The sequence below is a fragment of the Phoxinus phoxinus genome, assembly GCF_949152265.1.
Source record: "Phoxinus phoxinus genome assembly, chromosome: 4".
Taxonomy (NCBI): Eukaryota; Metazoa; Chordata; class Actinopteri; order Cypriniformes; family Leuciscidae; genus Phoxinus; species Phoxinus phoxinus.
Window position 1 is genome coordinate 19816852 of NC_136879.1, and position 21176 is coordinate 19838027.

Genomic DNA, 21176 nt, shown 5'->3' on the forward strand with positions numbered 1-21176 from the left:
GAGTTTTCAGCGGCATCTAGCGGTGATGTTTCAGATTGCAACCAATACGTTCACAAGCGAGTGCTCGTGCGCGTGCTTTCTTTTGTTTTTTATTATTATGTGGAGTTTGTGTTGGAGTCGTGCTAGTCGTTTCCTAGTATTTGCAGACTCCATGTCATAAAGTTGCAGTGTCGTCGCTGTTGAGTGCAAAGTCAGTAGACGAGGCGAGCGGCGAGACGCTCGGGAGCGCGCATGCAGGTCTCAGTCACGTCACTGGATTTCGCGGCAAATCCGACCCGGAGCATCACATAGAAATAGGAATACTTGCTTTCAGAGGTAATAGCAAAACCCGCCAAGTGGATCATTTTATTGTGAGATTATAACCTCTTCACACACAGGTAATAAAAAATGGATTCATTTTAGTAGAAAAACTCCATACAGCACCTTTAAACCTCTATAACTTTTGTTTTTTACTTCAACAAAAAAGTGTCTTCTTTAAAATGAGACTTAAAGAGTTAGTTCACCCAAAAATAAAAATGATCCCACGATTTACTCACCCTCAAGTCATCCTAGGTGTATATGACATTCTTCTTGTAGACGAATATAATCGGAGTTATATTACAGTTTTTCTCAAATGCTAAAACACATTTCACAAACGTTTCCTCCATGTTCCCCAATGTCTAAACACAACACCCTTTTCTAAAGCTACATAAACACAACCACACCTTCTCACTTCAAAACTCAAACTTTCACACCAAAAGAGCAGCTCGAAGCTTTCAAAAATGTAAACACTATACACATCATTACACACTACAGCAAAACAATTGAAAACACAATGCTCAATTTGTGAGAAGGTTCTTTGTTTCATAACTGCCAATGCATATTTTTAGAAACTTTACAGTAATGGATCTTCTTAGATCTCTGCAGAGGATTAGGCATTTAGATTTGTGAGTTTCATATGAAGAGTATAAATCTATAGTAAATTCTGCATGTACACTACTGTAACACAACTCAATGCAAAAACAGAATCGATTGCACACAACAGTACTCTTGAAAACATGATCAGGGTGTGAAGTTTTTTTATTTACTTTATTCACACCACACACACACCACAATCACTGTGCGGCATCATGACGCTGAGCTGCATCGGGCCACATCACCTCATCCACATCGCAGGCTATATTGTCTCTTGCCAGGCACCGCGGGAAAAACGCCCTGGAATGGCGAATCCATCCTTGGAAGGCCTCCATTGCCCTTAGGAGGTTCTCTCTAGTGTATGTGTCACAGGTCGGGGCGGGCCAAGCCAGACTGCACCCACCCCTGAAAACCGGGAACCACCTCGAGGAACGGGTCAAGGACCAGACAGACAAGAGAATAAAAATAATCACAGTTCTTTATTAAATTAAAAGGGGTGAATTGGATAAGTCCTAATTAAAACTTCTTCTTGCCGCCAGGGAAGTACAAGCGTCTCTGGACCTCCTGGGATGGGAGGAGAGGAACGATCGTGGCGGGCCGGGGGCTCGTTGAAGGGGGCTCAGGGGAGGTCCTCGCGCCGTCCAGGTAAGTCACTCGGTAGGTACTCAGGTGTGGGGGCCAGCGAGTCCCTTCTCTTCTTCTTGAACAGGACAGAGGCTTCCCATAGGGCGTGTGGAGACCACTTCTCTCTTCCTGAACAGGGCAGAGACTTCCCATAGGGCGTGTGGGGACCACCAGGCAGGTAGAGCACTTTGGACGAAAACACTCCGCGTCGTTGGACACTGAAACAGTACAGGAAGGTCTTAACGGTTCCTACAGTACATGAAACTTCAACTGATATACCTCTCCCTTCGTCTGAACAGGGCAAAGGCTTCCAATAGGGGCGTGTGGAGACCACCAGGCTGGGAGGGCACTTGGACGGAAACGCTCCGCTTTGTTGAACACTGAAACAGTACAGGAAGGTCTTAACGGTTCCAACAGTACATGAAACTTCAACTGATATACCTCTCTCTTCGTCTGAACAGGGCGAAGGCTTCCAATAGGGGCGTGTGAAGACCACCAGGCAGGGAGAACACTTGAGTGCAACGCTCCACTTCGTTGGACACTGGAACAAACACAGCACGGTTTTAACAGTCCAGCGATATATAAAACACTCAGCTTTAACAGGGCCGGGTCTTCTCACGGAGGAAGTGGGGCTCTTGATTTGTCGAAACCTTCCCCTGGAGACAGCGGGTGGAAGACTGAATGGGAAGAGTGCACGGCAGACTTCTAATATTTCTCCACACAGCAATTTCACTTCACAGCACAAACCGGGTGAATCGTCATTTCAGGCACTGTAATTCCACTCACACACCGTGCATTAGGGCCAGCACTCACCCACCGGTCTTTCTCCCACCAGATCGAATCTAGTCTTTGGCCAGGGCTCGACTTCGCTCCAGGAAAAGCAGAAGAATGTTGCAGCTGTCGTTACATTCGGCAAAGAGAGGACTGAAGTTGGAGACAGATCAACAATTCACTCGGTGTAATAATTCACTCGTGCCACACACTTCCAAACTTGCAACACCACTTCAGTGTTAGTGCATATAAACAACGGATCCAATACTCATCACTTGCGTCTTTCCCACTGCTGACGATATTCCTTAGGTTTTCGCTGACAAATCCTTCACTCCTTCCTTTCTCTTCCTTAGCTCCAATCTTCACCACTCCACAGCCCAGCCTCAATAAAAAGAACGACCCGCTGACAAACACAGTACTACACGGGAGGAGAACCCCCAGGTGGGGAGGAGAACCACCCCTCCAGTCTCTTTCCTCTCTGTTTTTAAAGCCCCATCTAGCTGCGTGTCCCTCTCACAGCGCTCCCTTTAATTAATCCACACCTGCTGTCAATCGGGCAATTGGCCTTGCTGCCATGGCAACAGATTTGTAGTGCATAGAACGGATATTCACTGGGGATTTCTCAATCAACTGCATTCGCAAGGAACTTAGTCCCATTCTGATTTTTGTCACCCCGTGACATACCCCCCTGCCAAACCGTTCTAGTCCCTAGAACGGGATCCGGACACCCAATCTCCATACCTGGCTGGGGGTAACCCCCGGTTCTCCCGTTGGGATCGCCTTGGCGGGGAGTTAGGTTCCTCTGGTCTTGGTGGGGAGTTTTAGGTTCTTCTGGCCTTGGCCCTATACCCAGCCTCTCTTCTGTGCGTCCCCGTCTGTGCCAACGCAACCCCCACTACGGTCGGGCCCGTTTGACTGAACTTAACTCCTCCTGGCTCTTGCACTTGCTGGGGGGTTCCACCGAGATAACTCGGGCTAGACACTGGTGACGATGCAGTTGGATCGGGAAAGGATTCGTGTTCCGGACTCTCACCCGGACTCAGCCGCCTTGGGCGGATGCCAGTCCTCTGGCCACCTCCACCTTAGGACCGTCGTTGTGCGGTTCCACCAGCACCCACTCTTCCGGGTGGTAAAGTCTAGGGGACACCCGGACCCAGACCATCGCCTCGCTTCGAGCCGGGCTGGACAACGCCCAGCGACAAGCCACTCTTCCAGTGCTCTCCCGGTCCCCCTGCTGTTCGGCCAGGCAAATTCGGTGTCAGTCAGCTCTAATGTGATCCCATTCTCTGCCCTCTAGGTCCTTGATCGCTCCACTCGAGGTGGTAACCCTGCCGACTACGCCAAGTTCTGTCACAGGTCGGGGCGGGCCAAGCCAGACTGCACCCACCCCTGAAAACCGGGAACCACCTCGAGGAACGGGTCAAGGACCAGACAGACAAGAGAATAAAAATAATCACAGTTCTTTATTAAATTAAAAGGGGTGAATTGGATAAGTCCTAATTAAAACTTCTTCTTGCCGCCAGGGCAGTACAAGCGTCTCTGGACCTCCTGGGATGGGAGGAGAGGAACGATCGTGGCGGGCCGGGGGCTCGTTGAAGAGGGCTCAGGGGAGGTCCTCGCGCCGTCCAGGTAAGTCACTCGGTAGGTACTCAGGTGTGGGGGCCAGCGAGTCCCTTCTCTTCTTCTTGAACAGGACAGAGGCTTCCCATAGGGCGTGTGGAGACCACTTCTCTTTTCCTGAACAGGGCAGAGACTTCCCATAGGGCGTGTGGGGACCACCAGGCAGGTAGAGCACTTTGGACGAAAACACTCCGCGTCGTTGGACACTGAAACAGTACAGGAAGGTCTTAACGGTTCCTACAGTACATGAAACTTCAACTGATATACCTCTCTCTTCGTCTGAACAGGGCAAAGGCTTTCAATAGGGGCGTGTGGAGACCACCAAGCTGGGAGGGCACTTGGATGGAAACGCTCCGCTTCGTTGAACACTGAAACAGTACAGGAAGGTCTTAACGGTTCCAACAGTACATGAAACTTCAACTGATATACCTCTTTCTTCGTCTGAACAGAGCGAAGGCTTCCAATAGGGGCGTGTGAAGACCACCAGGCAGGGAGAACACTTGAGCGCAACGCTCCACTTCGTTGGACACTGGAACAAACACAGCACGGTTTTAACAGTCCAGCGATATATAAAACACTCAGCTTTAACAGGGCCGGGTCTTCTCACGGAGGAAGTGGGGCTCTTGATTTGTCGAAACCTTCCCCTGGAGACAGCGGGTGGAAGACTGAATGGGAAGAGTGCACGGCAGACTTCTAATATTTCTCCACACAGCAATTTCACTTCACAGCACAAACCGGGTGAATCGTCATTTCAGGCACTGTAATTCCACTCACACACCGTGCATTAGGGCCAGCACTCACCCACCGGTCTTTCTCCCACCAGATCGAATCTAGTCTTTGGCCAGGGCTCGACTTCGCTCCAGGAAAAGCAGAAGAATGTTGCAGCTGTCGTTACATTCGGCAAAGAGAGGACTGAAGTTGGAGACAGATCAACAATTCACTCGGTGTAATAATTCACTCGTGCCACACACTTCCAAACTTGCAACACCACTTCAGTGTTAGTGCATATAAACAACGGATCCAATACTCATCACTTGCGTCTTTCCCACTGCTGACGATATTCCTTAGGTTTTCGCTGACAAATCCTTCACTCCTTCCTTTCTCTTCCTTAGCTCCGATCTTCACCACTCCACAGCCCAGCCTCAATAAAAAGAACGACCCGCTGACAAACACAGTACTACACGGGAGGAGAACCCCCAGGTGGGGAGGAGAACCACCCCTCCAGTCTCTTTCCGCTCTGTTTTTAAAGCCCCATGTAGCTGCGTGTCCCTCTCACAGCGCTCCCTTTAATTAATCTACACCTGCTGTCAATCGGGCAATTGGCCTTGCTGCCATGGCAACAGATTTGTAGTGCATAGAACGGATATTCACTGGGGATTTCTCAATCAACTGCATTCGCAAGGAACTTAGTCCCATTCTGATTTTTGTCACCCCGTGACATATGGTTGTCTGTCAAACCTTCCATTTCCACGATGAGAAGAACTCCTCTAGGGTTCAGGAACGGGGAGTAGGGTGGCAGACAGACGTTTAAAAAGTGGTTACTGTTGGTGGTGAACCACTCTCTTTTTTTTTTTGTTCTGTGGAAGCGTACATTGTCCCAAATGATCACATAAATGTGATGTGCGGGCCCAGGATGGTGTTGTTGGCGGTCCAGGAGGATGTCTTTTAGCTCCTCTAGGAAGGTGAGGAGACGTTGGGTGTTGTAAGACCCAAGGACAGCACGCCAGTGGACAAGCCTCTCCAAACCCATGTGTCACGGGGTGACAAAAACCTGAACAGGACCAAGATCCTGGTGAATGCACTGCGAATTTGTTGCCATGGCAGCGAGGCCACTTGCCTGAGTGACAGCAGGTGTGGGGCAATTACAGGGAACGCTGGGAGAGGGACACATGTTCAGATGGGGCTTTAAAAACAGAGAGAAAACAGACTGTGGTGTGGTTCTCCTCCCGTGTGGTACTGTGTTTGTCAGCGGGTCGTTCTTTTTATTGAGGCTGGGCTGTGGAGTGGTGAAGATCGAAGCTAAGGAAGAGAAAGGAAGGAGTGAAGGATTTGTCAGCGAAAACCTAAGGAATATCGTCAGCAGTGGGAAAGACGCAAGTGATGAGTATTGGATCCGTTGTTTATATGCACTAACACTGAAGTGGTGTTGAAAGTTTGGAAGTGTGTGGCACGAGTGAAATATTATACCGAGTGAATTGTTGATCTGTCTCCAACTTCAGTCCTCTCTTTGCCGAATATAACGACAGCTGCAACATTCTTCTGCTTTTCCTGGAGCGAAGTCGAGCCCTGGCCAAAGACTAGATTCGATCTGGTGGGAGAAAGACCGGTGGGTGAGTGCTGGCCCTAATGCACGGTGTGTGAGTGGAATTACAGTGCCTGAAGTGACGATTCACCCGGTTTGTGCTGTGAAGTGAAATTGTTGTGTGGAGAAATATTAGAAGTCTGCCGTGCACTCTTCCCATTCAGTCTTCCACCCGCTGTCTCCAAGGGAAGGTTTCGACAAATCAAGAGCCCCACTTCCTCCGTGAGAAGACCCGGCGCTGTTAAAGCTGAGTGTTTTATATATCGCTGGACTGTTAAAACCGTGCTGTGTTTGTTCCAGTGTCCAACGAAGTGGAGCGTTTCGCTCAAGTGTTCTCCCTGCCTGGTGGTCTCACACGCCCCTATTGGAAGCCTTCGCCCTGTTTAGACGAAGAGAGAGGTATATCAGTTGAAGTTTCATGTACTGTTGGAACCGTTAAGACCTTCCTGTACTGTTTCAGTGTTCAACGAAGCGGAGCGTTTCCGTCCAAGTGCCCTCCCAGCCTGGTGGTCTCCACACGCCCCTATTGGAAGCCTTTGCCCTGTTCAGGCGAAGAAAGAGGTATATCAGTCGAAGTTTCATGTACTGTTGGAACCGTTAAGACCTTCCTGTTTGTTCCAGTGTCCAACGAAGTGGAGCGTTTCGCTCAAGTGTTCTCCCTGCCTGGTGGTCTTCACACGCCCCTATTGGAAGCCTTCGCCCTGTTCAGACGAAGAGAGAGGTATATCAGTTGAAGTTTCATGTACTGTTGGAACCGTTAAGACCTTCCTGTACTGTTTCAGTGTTCAACGAAGCGGAGCGTTTCCGTCCAAGTGCCCTCCCAGCCTGGTGGTCTCCACACGCCCCTATTGGAAGCCTTTGCCCTGTTCAGACGAAGAGAGAGGTATATCAGTTGAAGTTTCATGTACTGTAGGAACCGTTAAGACCTTCCTGTACTGTTTCAGTGTCCAACGACGCAGAGTGTTTTCGTCCAAAGTGTTCTCCCTGCCTGGTGGTCTCCACACGCCCCTATTGGAAGCCTTTGCCCTGTTCAGACGAAGAGAGAGGTATATCAGTTGAAGTTTCATGTACTGTTGGAACCGTTAAGACCTCCCTGTACTGTTTCAGTGTCCAACGACGCGGAGTGTTTTCGTCCAAAGTGTTCTCCCTGCCTGGTGGCCTCCACCCGCCCCTATTGGAAGTCTTGCCCTGTTCAGAAGAAGGGAAGGTATTTTGGTTGAAAGCTACATATACTGTTGAACAGCTAACCTTACTGTATCGTTCCAGTGCTCAACCCAGTGGAGCGTTTCACTTCAAGTGTCCTCCCCGTCTGGTGGTCCCCACACGTCCTCCATTGGAAGCATCTGCCCGAAACGGAAGAAAGAAGGTACCTCAGCTGAGTGTTCATATACTGACGAACAGTTAAACCTTGCCATATCGTTCCAGTGACTCGCTCGCCCCCACACTTGTATACTTACCTGGTGACCTACCTGGACGGCGTGAGGATTTCCCCTGATCCCCATTCAACGAGCCCCCGGCCCGCTACGATCGTTCCTCCCCTCCCATCCCAGGAGGTCCAGAGACGCGTGAACTGCCCTGGCGGCAAGAAGAAGTTTTAATTAGTACTTATCCAATTCACCCCTTTTAATTTAATAAAGAACTGTGATTATTTTTATTCTCTTGTCTGTCTGGTCCTTGACCCGTTCATCGAGGTGGTTCCCGGTTTTCAGGGGTGGGTGCAGTCTGGCTTGGCCCGCCCCGACCTGTGACACATGGCCACACAAAGAGTAATATTACCTCCCCATTGGCCAGGAACCTCAGTGATAGCTCTTTGGCCAATGACGTTACGGCCTCTTTGCCTTCGTTTCTGTAGGTTATAGCCAGCCTCATCCAGGAAGAGTTTTTTTTTTTTTGAAGTCCCCTCGAAAACGAGATGTTACATCTCAAGGGGTTTTCCTCTTAACAATAAATTCAAATTCAATTTAAAAAAATACAATGACATGGTCAATGACTGTTGCTCGCATCTCGTCCGTAATGATGGTGCGAGGTTGTCTTGCTCTCCCTCCAGGACCTTCTCCTCTCCCTTGTTGGCCTCCTCCTCTCCCTTGTTGGCCTGCTCCTCTTCTTCCGTGGCTAGCTCTTCTCCCTCCTCTGACTCAAACTCCTCTTCCCCTGACTCTGCCTTCATCCATTGTGTTTGTTTGAAAACTTCAGCAAACTGTGCACTCTGAACTTGCATTTATACATGTGGTCACAGCATTAGCAACAAGTGTCTTCAATTTTGAGTCGTTGTGTGTAATGAATGACGACAGGTGTGTTCATTGTGTTCAAATATTGCTGACTGTGGCAAGCATTTTGCATCACATGAGCTTTCATTTGAGAATATGAGCAGAGTTCTTTTGCAACTTGTGTTTTAGCAAGGAAAAATGTGTTAAGATTTATGAGAACGGAGGATTGTGTTGTGTGAATTGTGTCTTCATGTGAAATGTGTTTATGATATTGTAAAATGATGGCTAGATTTAGTAAAAGTGTTTAGACAACTGGTCATTTGGTTTAGAGGATTGGCTTTTGTGTTTTAGCATTTGAGAAAAACTGTAAAACATATCCTGGCTCTTCCAAGCTTTATAATGGCAGTGAATGTCCGTTTCTGTTTTGAAGTCCATAAAGTGCATCCATCCATGATAAAAGTAATCCACATGACTCCGGGGGTTAATAAAGGCCTTCTGAAGTGAAGCGATGCGTCCGTGTAAGAAAAATATCCACATTTAAAACGTTATCGACTAAAATAACTAGCTTACGGGTTCCGGCAGACGGCCTACACAAGTCGACTTACACCAAAAGAGTAACACTTGGCGTGATGTATGACGTAGGATGTAGGAGTAGTGTAAGGTTTGACGCCTCTCACGGTTCAAACAAACAGGGCTGGGCAACAAACTCAAGCTACCGTTTTAGACTTCTAATTTGTGAATGGTGTTTTACTTTGCTCTATCCTCTGTGCTTCCGCGTTCGTCAATGCATCATGTGTCAGGTCAAGTCTTACTCTTTCGCCAGAAAATCAATGCGTACGGCCACCTGCCATATTATTCTTACACAAACGCATCGCTTTACTTCAGAAGGCCTTTATTAAACCCCCCGGAGCTGTGTGGATCACTTTTATCATGGATGGATGGACTTCCAAAAAAAGATACCCTTTGACTCCCATTATAAATCTTGGAAGAGCCAGGACATTTTTTTATATAACTCCAATTTTATCCGACTGAAAGAAGAATGTCATATACACATAGGATGGCTTGAGGGTGAGTAAATTATGTGCTAATTTTAATTTTTGGGTGAACTATCCCTTTAAGTCAAATCTTTATGACAGTTTTTTGACATGGTCATTTTTGTCCTCCAAGGACCTCAGAGTAACTTTTTTAAATTGATGCACAAGGGTTAATTTACATTATTTATGATAAAGAAGTTTAGCCTAAATGATTTGTGATTGGCTAACAATTATTAGTTGTTTTCTTCTTTTGAATGAATTATTCATTACTTAAAAAAAATAAGCAAATCCTGTCCTCAAAATGCCTGAAACAAAAGCATTAAAAAACTGATGACAGATGTTGTGGAGCTTTGTTGATTGTTGTATTTTTTCTCCACACATCTCCCAGAGCCTATTCTTCCTTTTTATCCTTTGCACACAGGTGTTTCCACCACGGGAACTTTCCCCAGGAACTAGGAACTTTGGGGTGGTACTCTGTGTGTTTACACCGCAGGAACCAGGGTCTAAATGAAGTTCTACCAGAAAGACTCGGGAGATAAATTGATATAACAGCGCATATTTATTAACAGCCCAGCAAGCATGAATTTATAAAGTTCTTTGGCGTAGGCCCCGTCCTTAGAGAGCAATGCGAGGGTAGCGGAATCTGCATATCCTGCCTGAAGACGAAGGCAGGGGCGCAGCCGACCCCCCCTGGAGGTTAAGGAAGGGACCATCCTGGTGGTGGTGGGGAGGATGAGGGGAAGGTACCATCTTGGTGGTGGTTGGGGAGGATGGAGGTACTTGGCAGCGTCAGCATCTGCGAACTCAGACGAATGTAAGTACCGATCTTTTATACTGTGAGTGTTAGCACATGATTGGTTAGAAGAGAAGTAATACGTGGCACGCTGATTTAGTCTTCTTGGCAGAACCTACGCTAAAGCTGTCATTTCCGGGTAAATTTTTCCCCCCCTCCGAAAGTCCCTGCTCGCAAGGTAGTACTTTTTTCAAAGTTCAGGAACTTTCAGGGGTGGGACTTGTGTACTGAACTTGCTGATTGGTTGTGTTTACGCCGCATTTTGATTGGATGACTCCACGCAGCATTCTAATTGAACCGGCATTTTTTAAAATCTATTGCGGCTTGTCTTCATGCAATAAGAGTTGTCTGTCTGCAAATATTAAATAAAAAAGAAAGAAAAGAAAACACAGCTGAACCGACGACGAGGTTCAGGCTTTATTAAGCATATTTGTGTAACAGGAAATTTTCTGCGCGTTCGTCCCAGCCATCTCACGGTCAATGTCCGCATCGTCTAATTTTACATCTAGCATTACGAGCTTTCTGAACACGCTTTAGTATCAGTGCTCGTCTCTTTTTGTTAATTTCCTCGTTAGTAAACCAATACATCACAAACAACTGCAGCACAGTTTAAATCTCCTCCATACTTATTATAAATGTGGCGCTCAAAACTGATTACTGTCCGTTGCAGACTGGGAGGAGCAGTCGAGCGCAGTTTCAATCTTCCCGGTACTTTAGACCGCGGTGTAAACGCAGAAAGCAACCGGTCTGGGGCAAAAAAAGTTCCTGGGAAAAAAATTCCTGGGACAAATTGTTCCGGGTAATTTCGGTGGAAACGCGGCTATAGAAGATCATTCTAAAGGAGCCAGAAACCAGAAACGCAACATGGACAGTAACCGACAGTGATCAGAACACACTTAGGAGTAAAAATGCATAGGATAATGATAAACTAAACTAGACACATGTGTCTAGTTTAGTTTATCATTATCCTATGCATTTTTACCTGCAGGTGAGAAACATAATCAGTAACCAAGGAAACAAATGAGAACATACTTAGATAAGATAACATGAGAACCAAGGAAGCAGGAACTAAAAGCACAGGAACCATGGAATGAAATGAAAGTCAAAATAATGGTGCGTTTGAAAACTTATACTGAGTATATATATACATTTGAATTTGAACTTACTTTACAACCATTAAAAAAGTATGTTCTATGTAGTATGAATGTAGTATGAATGCATTTCGGACGTACTATATCCGCCATGTTGCTATTGTCACATGACCTACCAGCATCCGTTGTGTCGCTTTACTGGCATGCCATTCACAATTCCTCTCCCGTGGCCTCATGGAATAAATTGTCCTTCGAATGCACACTTGCCAGAATATGTAGGTAATCCGGGTACTTTTTGCAAATTATTTTTCAAAAAGATAGAATGAATTCAGACATCCTACTCTGTTGGCGAGCTGTTTTTAGTATACTATGTAGGGAAGTATTCTATTTAAGACGCAGTGTAAGAGTCCTCGAACAGAACTCAACAAAACTAGATGTGTGACAATTTACAAATTTTTTCAAAGCAGAGAACTTCCTATGCACATTTAACTTGTTACATTTCCAATAGACCTACACTATTTTCACTGCCTTTTTCGCTTTCAAGTCAAATTTTTGGCTAATAATGCATTTGAATCAAACTATGGTTCATTTATTTGTTTTACTGAATTATGCTAATTATTTCATTATTTATGCTTGTCATGCACAACAATCCCTCATTTGTGCAAGTCAGTTTAATGAGGAAGTGCTCCACTAGAGGAAGGATGCAGCTTGTACACTCGTGTGCTGCTTCTGCAGTCTTACAACTAAATCTTCTGAGAACACTGTGAACGGTTTGACTTGAAGCGGTAAGGCCAATTTTAATGCTGTAAATTATGACATTTGACAAAAACATTTGAAATGTAGTTTTCTTCACTAGCACATATTTTATATATGCACTGCCAAAGTATTTGCAAACAAATATAGAATAGTATATAGGACATTTTGCATGCATAGCATTTATATTCATTCTCAAGCAATGTTTTTTTGTGTGCAGATCTGTGGAAGGCATGTTTAAAATGCAGATCATTTCAAGCTGTACAATCCTCTCTTTGTTTGTATTAAATATGTTGTGTACAGGTACGTATTACATGTTTTACAGTAACATTTAAGTTTAAATATTTGTATTAAATTTGAAAATAAAAATATTTTAATAAAAACTATACCTCACACTCCTCAACCATCACTGCACTTCTATGAGTGAAATATTTGTACATCATATACACTACATGTGAACATGTTTTGAGCATGAACAGGCAACTATTATTTTAAGATATGAGATGTCCTGTGTCCAGGCATTTCATCACTTTCTTCTGTTATTTAAGGCAATGGAAAAGAGGACTGGAACATCACCTTCAATCCGCCAGAAATTACTGCAGTTCCAGGATTATGCGCTCTGATTTCATGCACCTTCACCTATCCAGAAGAAGCTAAACCTATTGATAACGTTCAGTGGATAGTATGTACAAATGGTCAATGTAAAAAAGACAGAAGAATTTTCAAGGGGAAAGTGATTACACAAAATAAAATCAAACTGGAAGAGAAGAAAACTGAAACAGAACGGATTAAGATGCTTGAACCTGATCTGACCAAAAACAATTGCAGCATCATCATGAAAGACATAACAGCAGAAGATGAAAATGAATATGCATTTAGAGTGGAGGGGCAGCTTAAACATAAAAGCACATATAAACCCACAGTTAAAATCATCATTCAAGGTAATGCTTGCTTGTGTTTGGCAAAGTTTAAAAGGTCATGCCTTTTTCTCTAGTCTGATGTTCTCTTTCAGTTCTCAGTTGTTTCAGAGGGATGTTCTGCTCACTGCACACGTTCTGATGTTATGATTTCATAATCTCAGCAGAGGAACTATGCAGGACATGATCTCTTAAAAATAAGGAAACTTAAACACATGGCTGTGCTCTGCTTATCACACTAGTTTTTTTCTCTTCATCTTAATAAAATATGCATTTGATCTGAATCTGTCCTCAAAGAACCTTGTGGAAATCTGCAATGTCTACATTATGTTGTGTACCTCTCTTTGCAGACGAGCCTATAATGGATATTCCTCCTCTCAGTGAAGGAGTGGAAGCCAGTCTGACATGTTCAGCTCCTTTTCCATGCCCGGAAACTCCACCTGAAATAACATGGTGGATCAAGACAAGAGGAGAACATATCACCAATCTCAAGGATGTCAACATCACTCTGATCACCTCCAGAAGCCTTTACCTCTCAACTTTGCACTTGACTCCGACCTCCAAATTGCACAATGCCACTGTAGGATGTGACGTGAGCTATGGAAACAAAACCATCAGTGCCAGTAGGACTCTAGAAGTAACATGTGAGTACAGATATACACATTTAACCAAACTTATTGAAAAAGCATGTTTCTTTGACAATTGCTAAAAACTAAAATTCTGAAATACAGTTCAGAAGAGTGTAGAGATTCTCACTGCTGAGAACTTCCTTCTTCTATCTTCTACCATTGATCAATGAGTAGAACTAAAATGATTTATTTCCTGCTTACTGTGTCACTATGGTGTCAAAACCAATGCAGTTGCTCTTTTTCAGATGTACAGACTCTTCGAATTCTGGGCGATGACAAAGTGATGGAGGGTGACACTCTCCGCCTGAACTGCACTGTTGAGAGTCACCCACCGTCCTCTGATCCTGTATGGAGTTTCAATGGAACTGCAGATAAAATCAGGAACCACACGTCTGCAGAAAATCTCATGATTACCAATGTGAGAAAGGAGCATGCTGGGATATACGTCTGTGAGATGACATATATGAACGAGACTTTGAATGCATCCATCACTATCAATGTCATTCGTAAGTAGAACCAGATTCCACATGAAATGTTTTGGTAACCTAACAATGTCACAGACTTACAACATTAAAATTACGAAAGCAACTGTTGAAATACTGAATTATGACACATCTAGAAAAGTTCATTGCGTGTTTGAAGGGACAGCCCTAAAGTCTGAATTATGTCTTTACTATAACATGAAACATTTATCACATGCTAGGTGACACAAATGAATTGAAAATTAACAAGTCCTTCACTCCTGCATAGGTGAAAACTTGCTTGGGAAAGACGATCTGCTGAATTCCTCCAAAAAATGTAATGCTGAGCAGTTTACGCACTTTAGACACTGTATGTTTATTTCAGGGCGATTATGATTTAGCCAGTTAGCAATGTTCCTGGATGACAACTTGAAAATGTCTATTGTTCTGAGGTGAGAGTAACATGTTCCTGGAATCCTAAACTTAACCCATTCCCTAAACCTACTGCTAAAATCCGATTGATTGAGAGGAATGTTGTTCAATGACCAGAAAAGTATATTATATAGATCACTATCAATGTCATTTGTAACCAGATTCCATTATGAAATGTTGATAACCAAGCCACAGACTTACAAACATAATTCACTTATATATAGACAAATGTAAGAAATTCAAGACTATAACAATTTGTGTTCTTAAATTCAAGGTAAAGAGGCTTTTCAAATGCAAGTGGACATTCGAATGATAATAGGATTTTTGTTTGGAATATCAGTTTCAGCAGTCATCTTCTCTGTGGTTTTGTGCTGTCACGAGTCTTGGCAAAGGTACGGAAATGCTTAAAATGTATACATTTTGTTGCGCCTTGTGCATATCTTATGATATTTACATGAAGGTGTTCTGAGTGAATTATAGAGATGGGATTTGGTTGATTTGAAAGCATGTGAACAATAGCCCCGTTTACATGCACTTTTTTCCTATTCTGATTGAGATTGTTCTGATTGACGGATTCCAGGTTGACTGTTTACATGGGATGTTATCTAAACCGATCTGGTGTTTACATGTGCTGATGCTTTCAATGGGAATCATTTGTTACATGCACACAGCTTGTCTGCCGCATCTGAAAGCTCATTATTTCCCTCGTTTTAAATCCTGTCAAGATGGTGAATCACTTATTCGTTGCGCTAGTTTAGGCATTAGCCACATTAGTGCGAGCCAGGGTTTTAAACGGGCCAAGCCAGGGTATAAGCCTCGGGCCAGTAGGACCGGGCCTAAAATCTGCTACGTTTCCATTGTCGGGCCAGAAGCTCCACAGCGCTTTAATAAAACACGCCGTAACACGCCTCTCTGGAACAACATCACACTAACCCATCATTTCACCAACAAATGGAAGTTTTATCAGGAAACTATCAGAAAGAAATCACTGGAAACAGCGTGATCGGTAAACAAACACAATAAAAGCGTCCGTTTGCTGGCATAATTGTTGTTTAATTGAATATTTAAAACCCACAAATCGATGTTTTACCACAGGCTTACAATAAAAAGTGATACATTGATCATAATGAATTAATTTGTGTCAAAATTGCACATTAGTCACACAGAAATAAAGTTTACCGGTTTACCATCTATTAAAAAAAAAAAAAAAGAGAACAAACTTAGTTACAGGACATATTTACATCACATTTAGAAAGAATGATCATTTCTACAAATATGCCACCAAAAATACGACCTGAGGAGCTTTAGCACTCTCCCGAGTCTCGACTCCCAGCAGGCTATAGGCTACAGGTATATTTTCAGTCAGAGAAACAGAGGAAGCTCCCGAAAAAAAAGTTGCTTTATTTTATGATAGTCCGGTATAAAGAGACGAGACGTATAGGGCCTAGGCCACTGACAGCCCAGTCAACAATTTGATCTCACAATGATGTGACTATGAGCTCACAATATTCTCATGGTGCGGTCATAATGTGAGTGTCACAGTGAACTAAAAGTGTAACCACACAGAGCTCTCACTGTGTGCTCATTCTTTGTTCACAACATGAGGTCACTGCACAATCACAGTGCACTCATACTGTGGTCGAAATATGAGGTCACATCACACTCACTGTGTGCTCATACTGTGATCACTGTGTACTCATACTGTGGTCACTGTGTGCTCATACTGTGGTCACTGTGTGTTCATACTGTGATCACTGTGTACTCATACTGTGGTCACTGTGTACTCATACTGTGGTCACTGTGTGCTCATACTGTGGTCACTGTGTGCTCATACTGTGGTCACTGTGTGCTCATACTGTGGTCACTGTGTGCTCATACTGTGGTCACTGTGTGCTCATACTGTGGTCACTGTGTGCTCATACTGTGGTCACTGTGTGCTCATACTGTGGTCACTGTGTGCTCATACTGTGGTCACTGTGTGCTCATACTGTGGTCACTGTGTGCTCATACTGTGGTCACTGTGTGCTCATACTGTGATCACTGTGTGCTCATACTGTGATCACTGTGTGCTCATACTGTGATCACTGTGTGCTCATACTGTGATCACTGTGTACTCATACTGTGGTCACTGTGTGCTCATACTGTGGTCACTGTGTGTTCATACTGTGATCACTGTGTACTCATACTGTGGTCACTGTGTACTCATACTGTGGTCACTGTGTGCTCATACTGTGGTCACTGTGTGCTCATACTGTGGTCACTGTGTACTCATACTGTGATCACTGTGTACTCATACTGTGGTCACTGTGTGCTCATACTGTGGTCACTGTGTGTTCATACTGTGATCACTGTGTACTCATACTGTGGTCACTGTGTACTCATACTGTGGTCACTGTGTGCTCATACTGTGGTCACTGTGTGCTCATACTGTGGTCACTGTGTGCTCATACTGTGGTCACTGTGTACTCATACTGTGGTCACTGTGTGCTCATACTGTGGTCACTGTGTGCTCATACTGTGGTCACTGTGTGCTCATACTGTGGTCACTGTGTGCTCATACTGTGGTCACTGTGTGCTCATACTGTGGTCACTGTGTGCTCATACTGTGATCACTGTGTGCTCATACTGTGATCACTGTGTGCTCATACTGTGGTCACTGTGTGCTCATACTGTGGTCACTGTGTGCTCATACTGTGGTCACTGTGTGCTCATACTGTGATCACTGTGTGCTCATACTGTGGTCACTGTGTGCTCATACTGTGATCACTGTGTGCTCATACTGTGATCACTGTGTGCTCATACTGTGGTCACTGTGTGCTCATACTGTGATCACTGTGTGCTCATACTGTGATCACTGTGTGCTCATACTGTGATCACTGTGTGCTCATACTTTGGTCACTGTGTGCTCATACTTTGGTCACTGTGTGCTCATACTTTATTTCCATCAATAAAAACAATCAAACAAAAAGTCAGCTTTTTCCTTTATTTGGCTTTCTTTTCAGCCTGGTGTTGGCGTTGGACAAAAAAAAAATCTACTTGGCGAATACATTCTGCGTCTGGTGTTGTTCTGGTGGTTACTTTTAGCTTCTTCACCTCTATTTCACTTTGTTTGTGAAAATACCTGATACTTTCTAAAAACACAAAGAGCAAGGTGTTAACATTACAATTTCTATAGCAGCATCCAGATGCACAAACCAAAACTTAAACACTTTTCAAACATGTCAGGAGTACAGGTGGCAACACCTTCTTCCCATCTTTCCCCGTTCTGTTATACAGACAGAGAACATTGTCTGACGCTATGCTTTTTATAGCCTGTCTCACCATCTCACCTATATTGGAGCTGCCATGAGTATGGATGAGATAGTGTACCTGACAAAAACATACATAATATTGTCATGATTAAAATATACCAGGCTTCAACATTTCTTTTACATGGTATCTGCTGCAAAAAAAAAAAGACCAGACCACATTGCACATCTAAAAGTATGTAAATAGGCCACTTACCATTTCTGCGGTGTAACAATACCATGCACAACTTTTTCTTCTTCTTTACATATTTTATGGTGGTTGGAAGACCAGCTTAGATGGTGCATTTACCACCGCCAACTGGACCGGAGTGTGAAGCATTCACCTTGAGCTCATGCTTAACACACATGGTGAGGTATGAGCACACAGTGATCAAAGTATGAGCACACAGTGACCACAGTATGAGCACACAGTGACCACAGTATGAGCACACAGTGATCACAGTATGAGCACACAGTGATCAAAGTATGAGCACACAGTGACCACAGTATGAGCACACAGTGACCACAGTATGAGTACACAGTGATCACAGTATGAGTACACAGTGACCACAGTATGAGCACACAGTGATCACAGTATGAGCACACAGTGACCACAGTATGAGCACACAGTGATCACAGTATGAGCACACAGTGACCACAGTATGAGCACACAGTGACCACAGTATGAGCACACAGTGACCACAGTATGAGCACACAGTGACCACAGTATGAGCACACAGTGACCACAGTATGAGCACACAGTGACCACAGTATGAGCACACAGTGATCACAGTATGAGTACACAGTGATCACAGTATGAGTACACAGTGACCACAGTATGAGCACACAGTGACCACAGTATGAGTACACAGTGACCACAGTATGAGCACACAGTGACCACAGTATGAGTACACAGTGATCACAGTATGAGTACACAGTGACCACAGTATGAGCACACAGTGACCACAGTATGAGCACACAGTGACCACAGTATGAGTACACAGTGACCACAGTATGAGTACACAGTGACCACAGTATGAGTACACAGTGACCACAGTATGAGTACACAGTGATCACAGTATGAGCACACAGTGAGTGTGATGTGACCTCATATTTCGACCACAGTATGAGTGCACTGTGATTGTGCAGTGACCTCATGTTGTGAACAAAGAATGAGCACACAGTGAGAGCTCTGTGTGGTTACACTTTTAGTTCACTGTGATACTCACATTATGACCGCACCATGAGAATATTGTGAGCTCATAGTCACATCATTGTGAGATCAAATTGTTGACTGGGTTTAATGCCATTGCCATGACAATTTAATTAGGTCACCGACTGTGGTTTTTTTAGACCCCAAGAAACTCATTGAAGAAACTGAGAATCCTCATACTATGATCCTCACCATGTGTGTAAAGCGTGAGCTCAACGTGAGTTCATCTGATCCTCATACTGTGATCCTCACCATGTGTGTCAAGCGTGTGTAAAGCGTAAACCTCACGCTTTACACACATGGTGAAGATCACAGTATGAGGATCAGATGAACTCACCTTGAGCTCACGCTTAACACACATGGTGAGGATCACAGTATGAGGATCAGATGAACTCACGTTGAGCTCACGCTTTACACACATGGTGAGGATCACAGTATGAGGATCAGATGAACTCACGTTGAGCTCACGCTTAACACACATGGTGAGGATCATAGTGTGAGGATCAGATGAACTCACGTTGAGCTAACGCTTTACACACATGGTGAGGATCACAGTATGAGGATTGTGTGATGTCACTGTGATCATCGCATGATCTCACGTGTTGTCTGGGAGATACAATAAAATCAGAATTATGATTGCCTTTATGATTTGTCTGATTTCTTCAAGCATTCGTATTTACCATGTTTACCATGGTAATGGTTAACGTGCAGTCTTTTGCATCGGGTATAAATATTTCTACCTTGTATGGTGATCAGAATCGACATCGGATCACAAACAGAAGGCATTCCAACATGAAAGTTAGTTGAGGTAAATTATTTTAAAAGTCTTTAAAGCTGGTGTTAGCTGACAGAATTATCCGGCACAAAACCAGGCATACGCAGAAAGACGTACACCCAAAGTAATCGGATCGGCTCGTTTACATCGTGTCATTTTTCATTTGATCGGTTCATGAAAAGGTTTATTCCACCCCCTTCAATCCGACTGAAATTTCAATCGGGTTGAGCATTTTTATTCTGCTTGAGGTGTTGACATGGATAATTTTCATTCTGATTGGACTTTTAAACTGTTATAATCGGAATACAATGCTACATGTAAACGGGGCTACTGTTGTCCATAGCCATGATAAACAGTATTTCACTCCATTTGCTTGTCTTATTCCCTGAATATGTTTTTCAGCAGAGACGAGACACAAGTGGTGGCCACAAACACAGACACTGAAGTTATACTGGAGGTTTTTTATGACCAACAAGGACATCAGAAAAAGTGAAGTTTATTATTTAAAAAAGCTCATATGGAGGTCCTTAAATTCCCATTATGTTGGATTTTGCTTAATCTAAAATTGTAAAATATCTGGAGGTTACCGCTATTTCATTTATGTTTATATAATTTAGTCTATATTTAATATAGGCTTTATACTTTTTACAAATGTAGTACAGAAACTTCATCCTGATCTGAGCTTAATTTTTGTCTGTAGGATTAAAAATCCTTATACATTTATAAATGTATATTGTATCATACAATATACAAATTATGAATTGAATAGTTTTGTCATTCCATATTGTTTTCTTCTGGCTCCAGTGTACTTTTTTTTTTTTTTTTTTACAATTAAACTGTGAATTACTTCAAAGTGTTCAAATTCATAATTTCACACTTTCTGTGTTTTAAAGGATGTTTGTAGAACTAAAGCAAATTGTACCCCGGGTGTATATTATACATAGAAACTGTGTAGAACATAATAAACATTTGTGTGGAGTTTTTTGTTGTTGTTGTTGTTGTAAAATGTGAGTAAAATATTAGGCCTATTAGATATAAGATTAGGAATGAACGTGTGCATATTGTAAATTAATTTAATAAATGTGACCGGTCACAGAAAGTAGGGACACAAGTCGGTTCTGGAGCATTTTGAGTTATTCACAGATTCTGAAAGTGTAGTCTCCAAGCTTTCCAACGATGTGTAACACATGGAAATCTGATAATATTTGGAGAAGTTGTGGCCATTTGAAGGTAGGCACTCAAAAAAATTCAAAGTGGAGAAATCTGCCTCTAAAGATTGAGCAGTTCTCACCTCTCTGCTGCTGGGAGTGACAATAGGGCTCATTTACATCTCATTTAGATAAGCCATACCCCATGTAAAGCTCCCCCTGTAA

At 43.6% G+C, this 21176-nt stretch overlaps 1 protein-coding gene and 1 long non-coding RNA gene across 3 annotated transcripts; one reads left to right on the forward strand and one right to left on the reverse strand.

The window, feature by feature from the left end:
- Positions 1-12075: 12075 nt before the first annotated feature.
- Positions 12076-20872, forward strand: LOC306997416 (sialic acid-binding Ig-like lectin 14). Of its 2 annotated transcripts, none has more exons than XM_079610722.1 (8): positions 12076-12121; positions 12310-12392; positions 12638-13030; positions 13357-13650; positions 13881-14141; positions 14386-14433; positions 14803-14920; positions 20209-20872. In XM_079610722.1, the coding sequence occupies exons 2-8, from the start codon at positions 12323-12325 to the stop codon at positions 20294-20296; spliced, it is 1272 nt and encodes a 423-aa protein (XP_079466848.1). In that variant the 5' UTR covers positions 12076-12121; positions 12310-12322; the 3' UTR covers positions 20297-20872. The 2 variants fall into 2 exon arrangements, with proteins under 2 accessions (XP_079466848.1, XP_079466847.1); XM_079610721.1 differs by having other exon boundaries at positions 12078-12121; positions 20206-20870.
- On the reverse strand, positions 13345-13945 carry LOC306996625. The gene is made up of 3 exons (XR_013797129.1): positions 13837-13945; positions 13539-13603; positions 13345-13446 (listed from the first exon to the last, which is right to left on the reverse strand). It is a non-coding gene; the product is annotated as an uncharacterized lncRNA (long non-coding RNA).
- Positions 20873-21176: the final 304 nt, after the last annotated feature.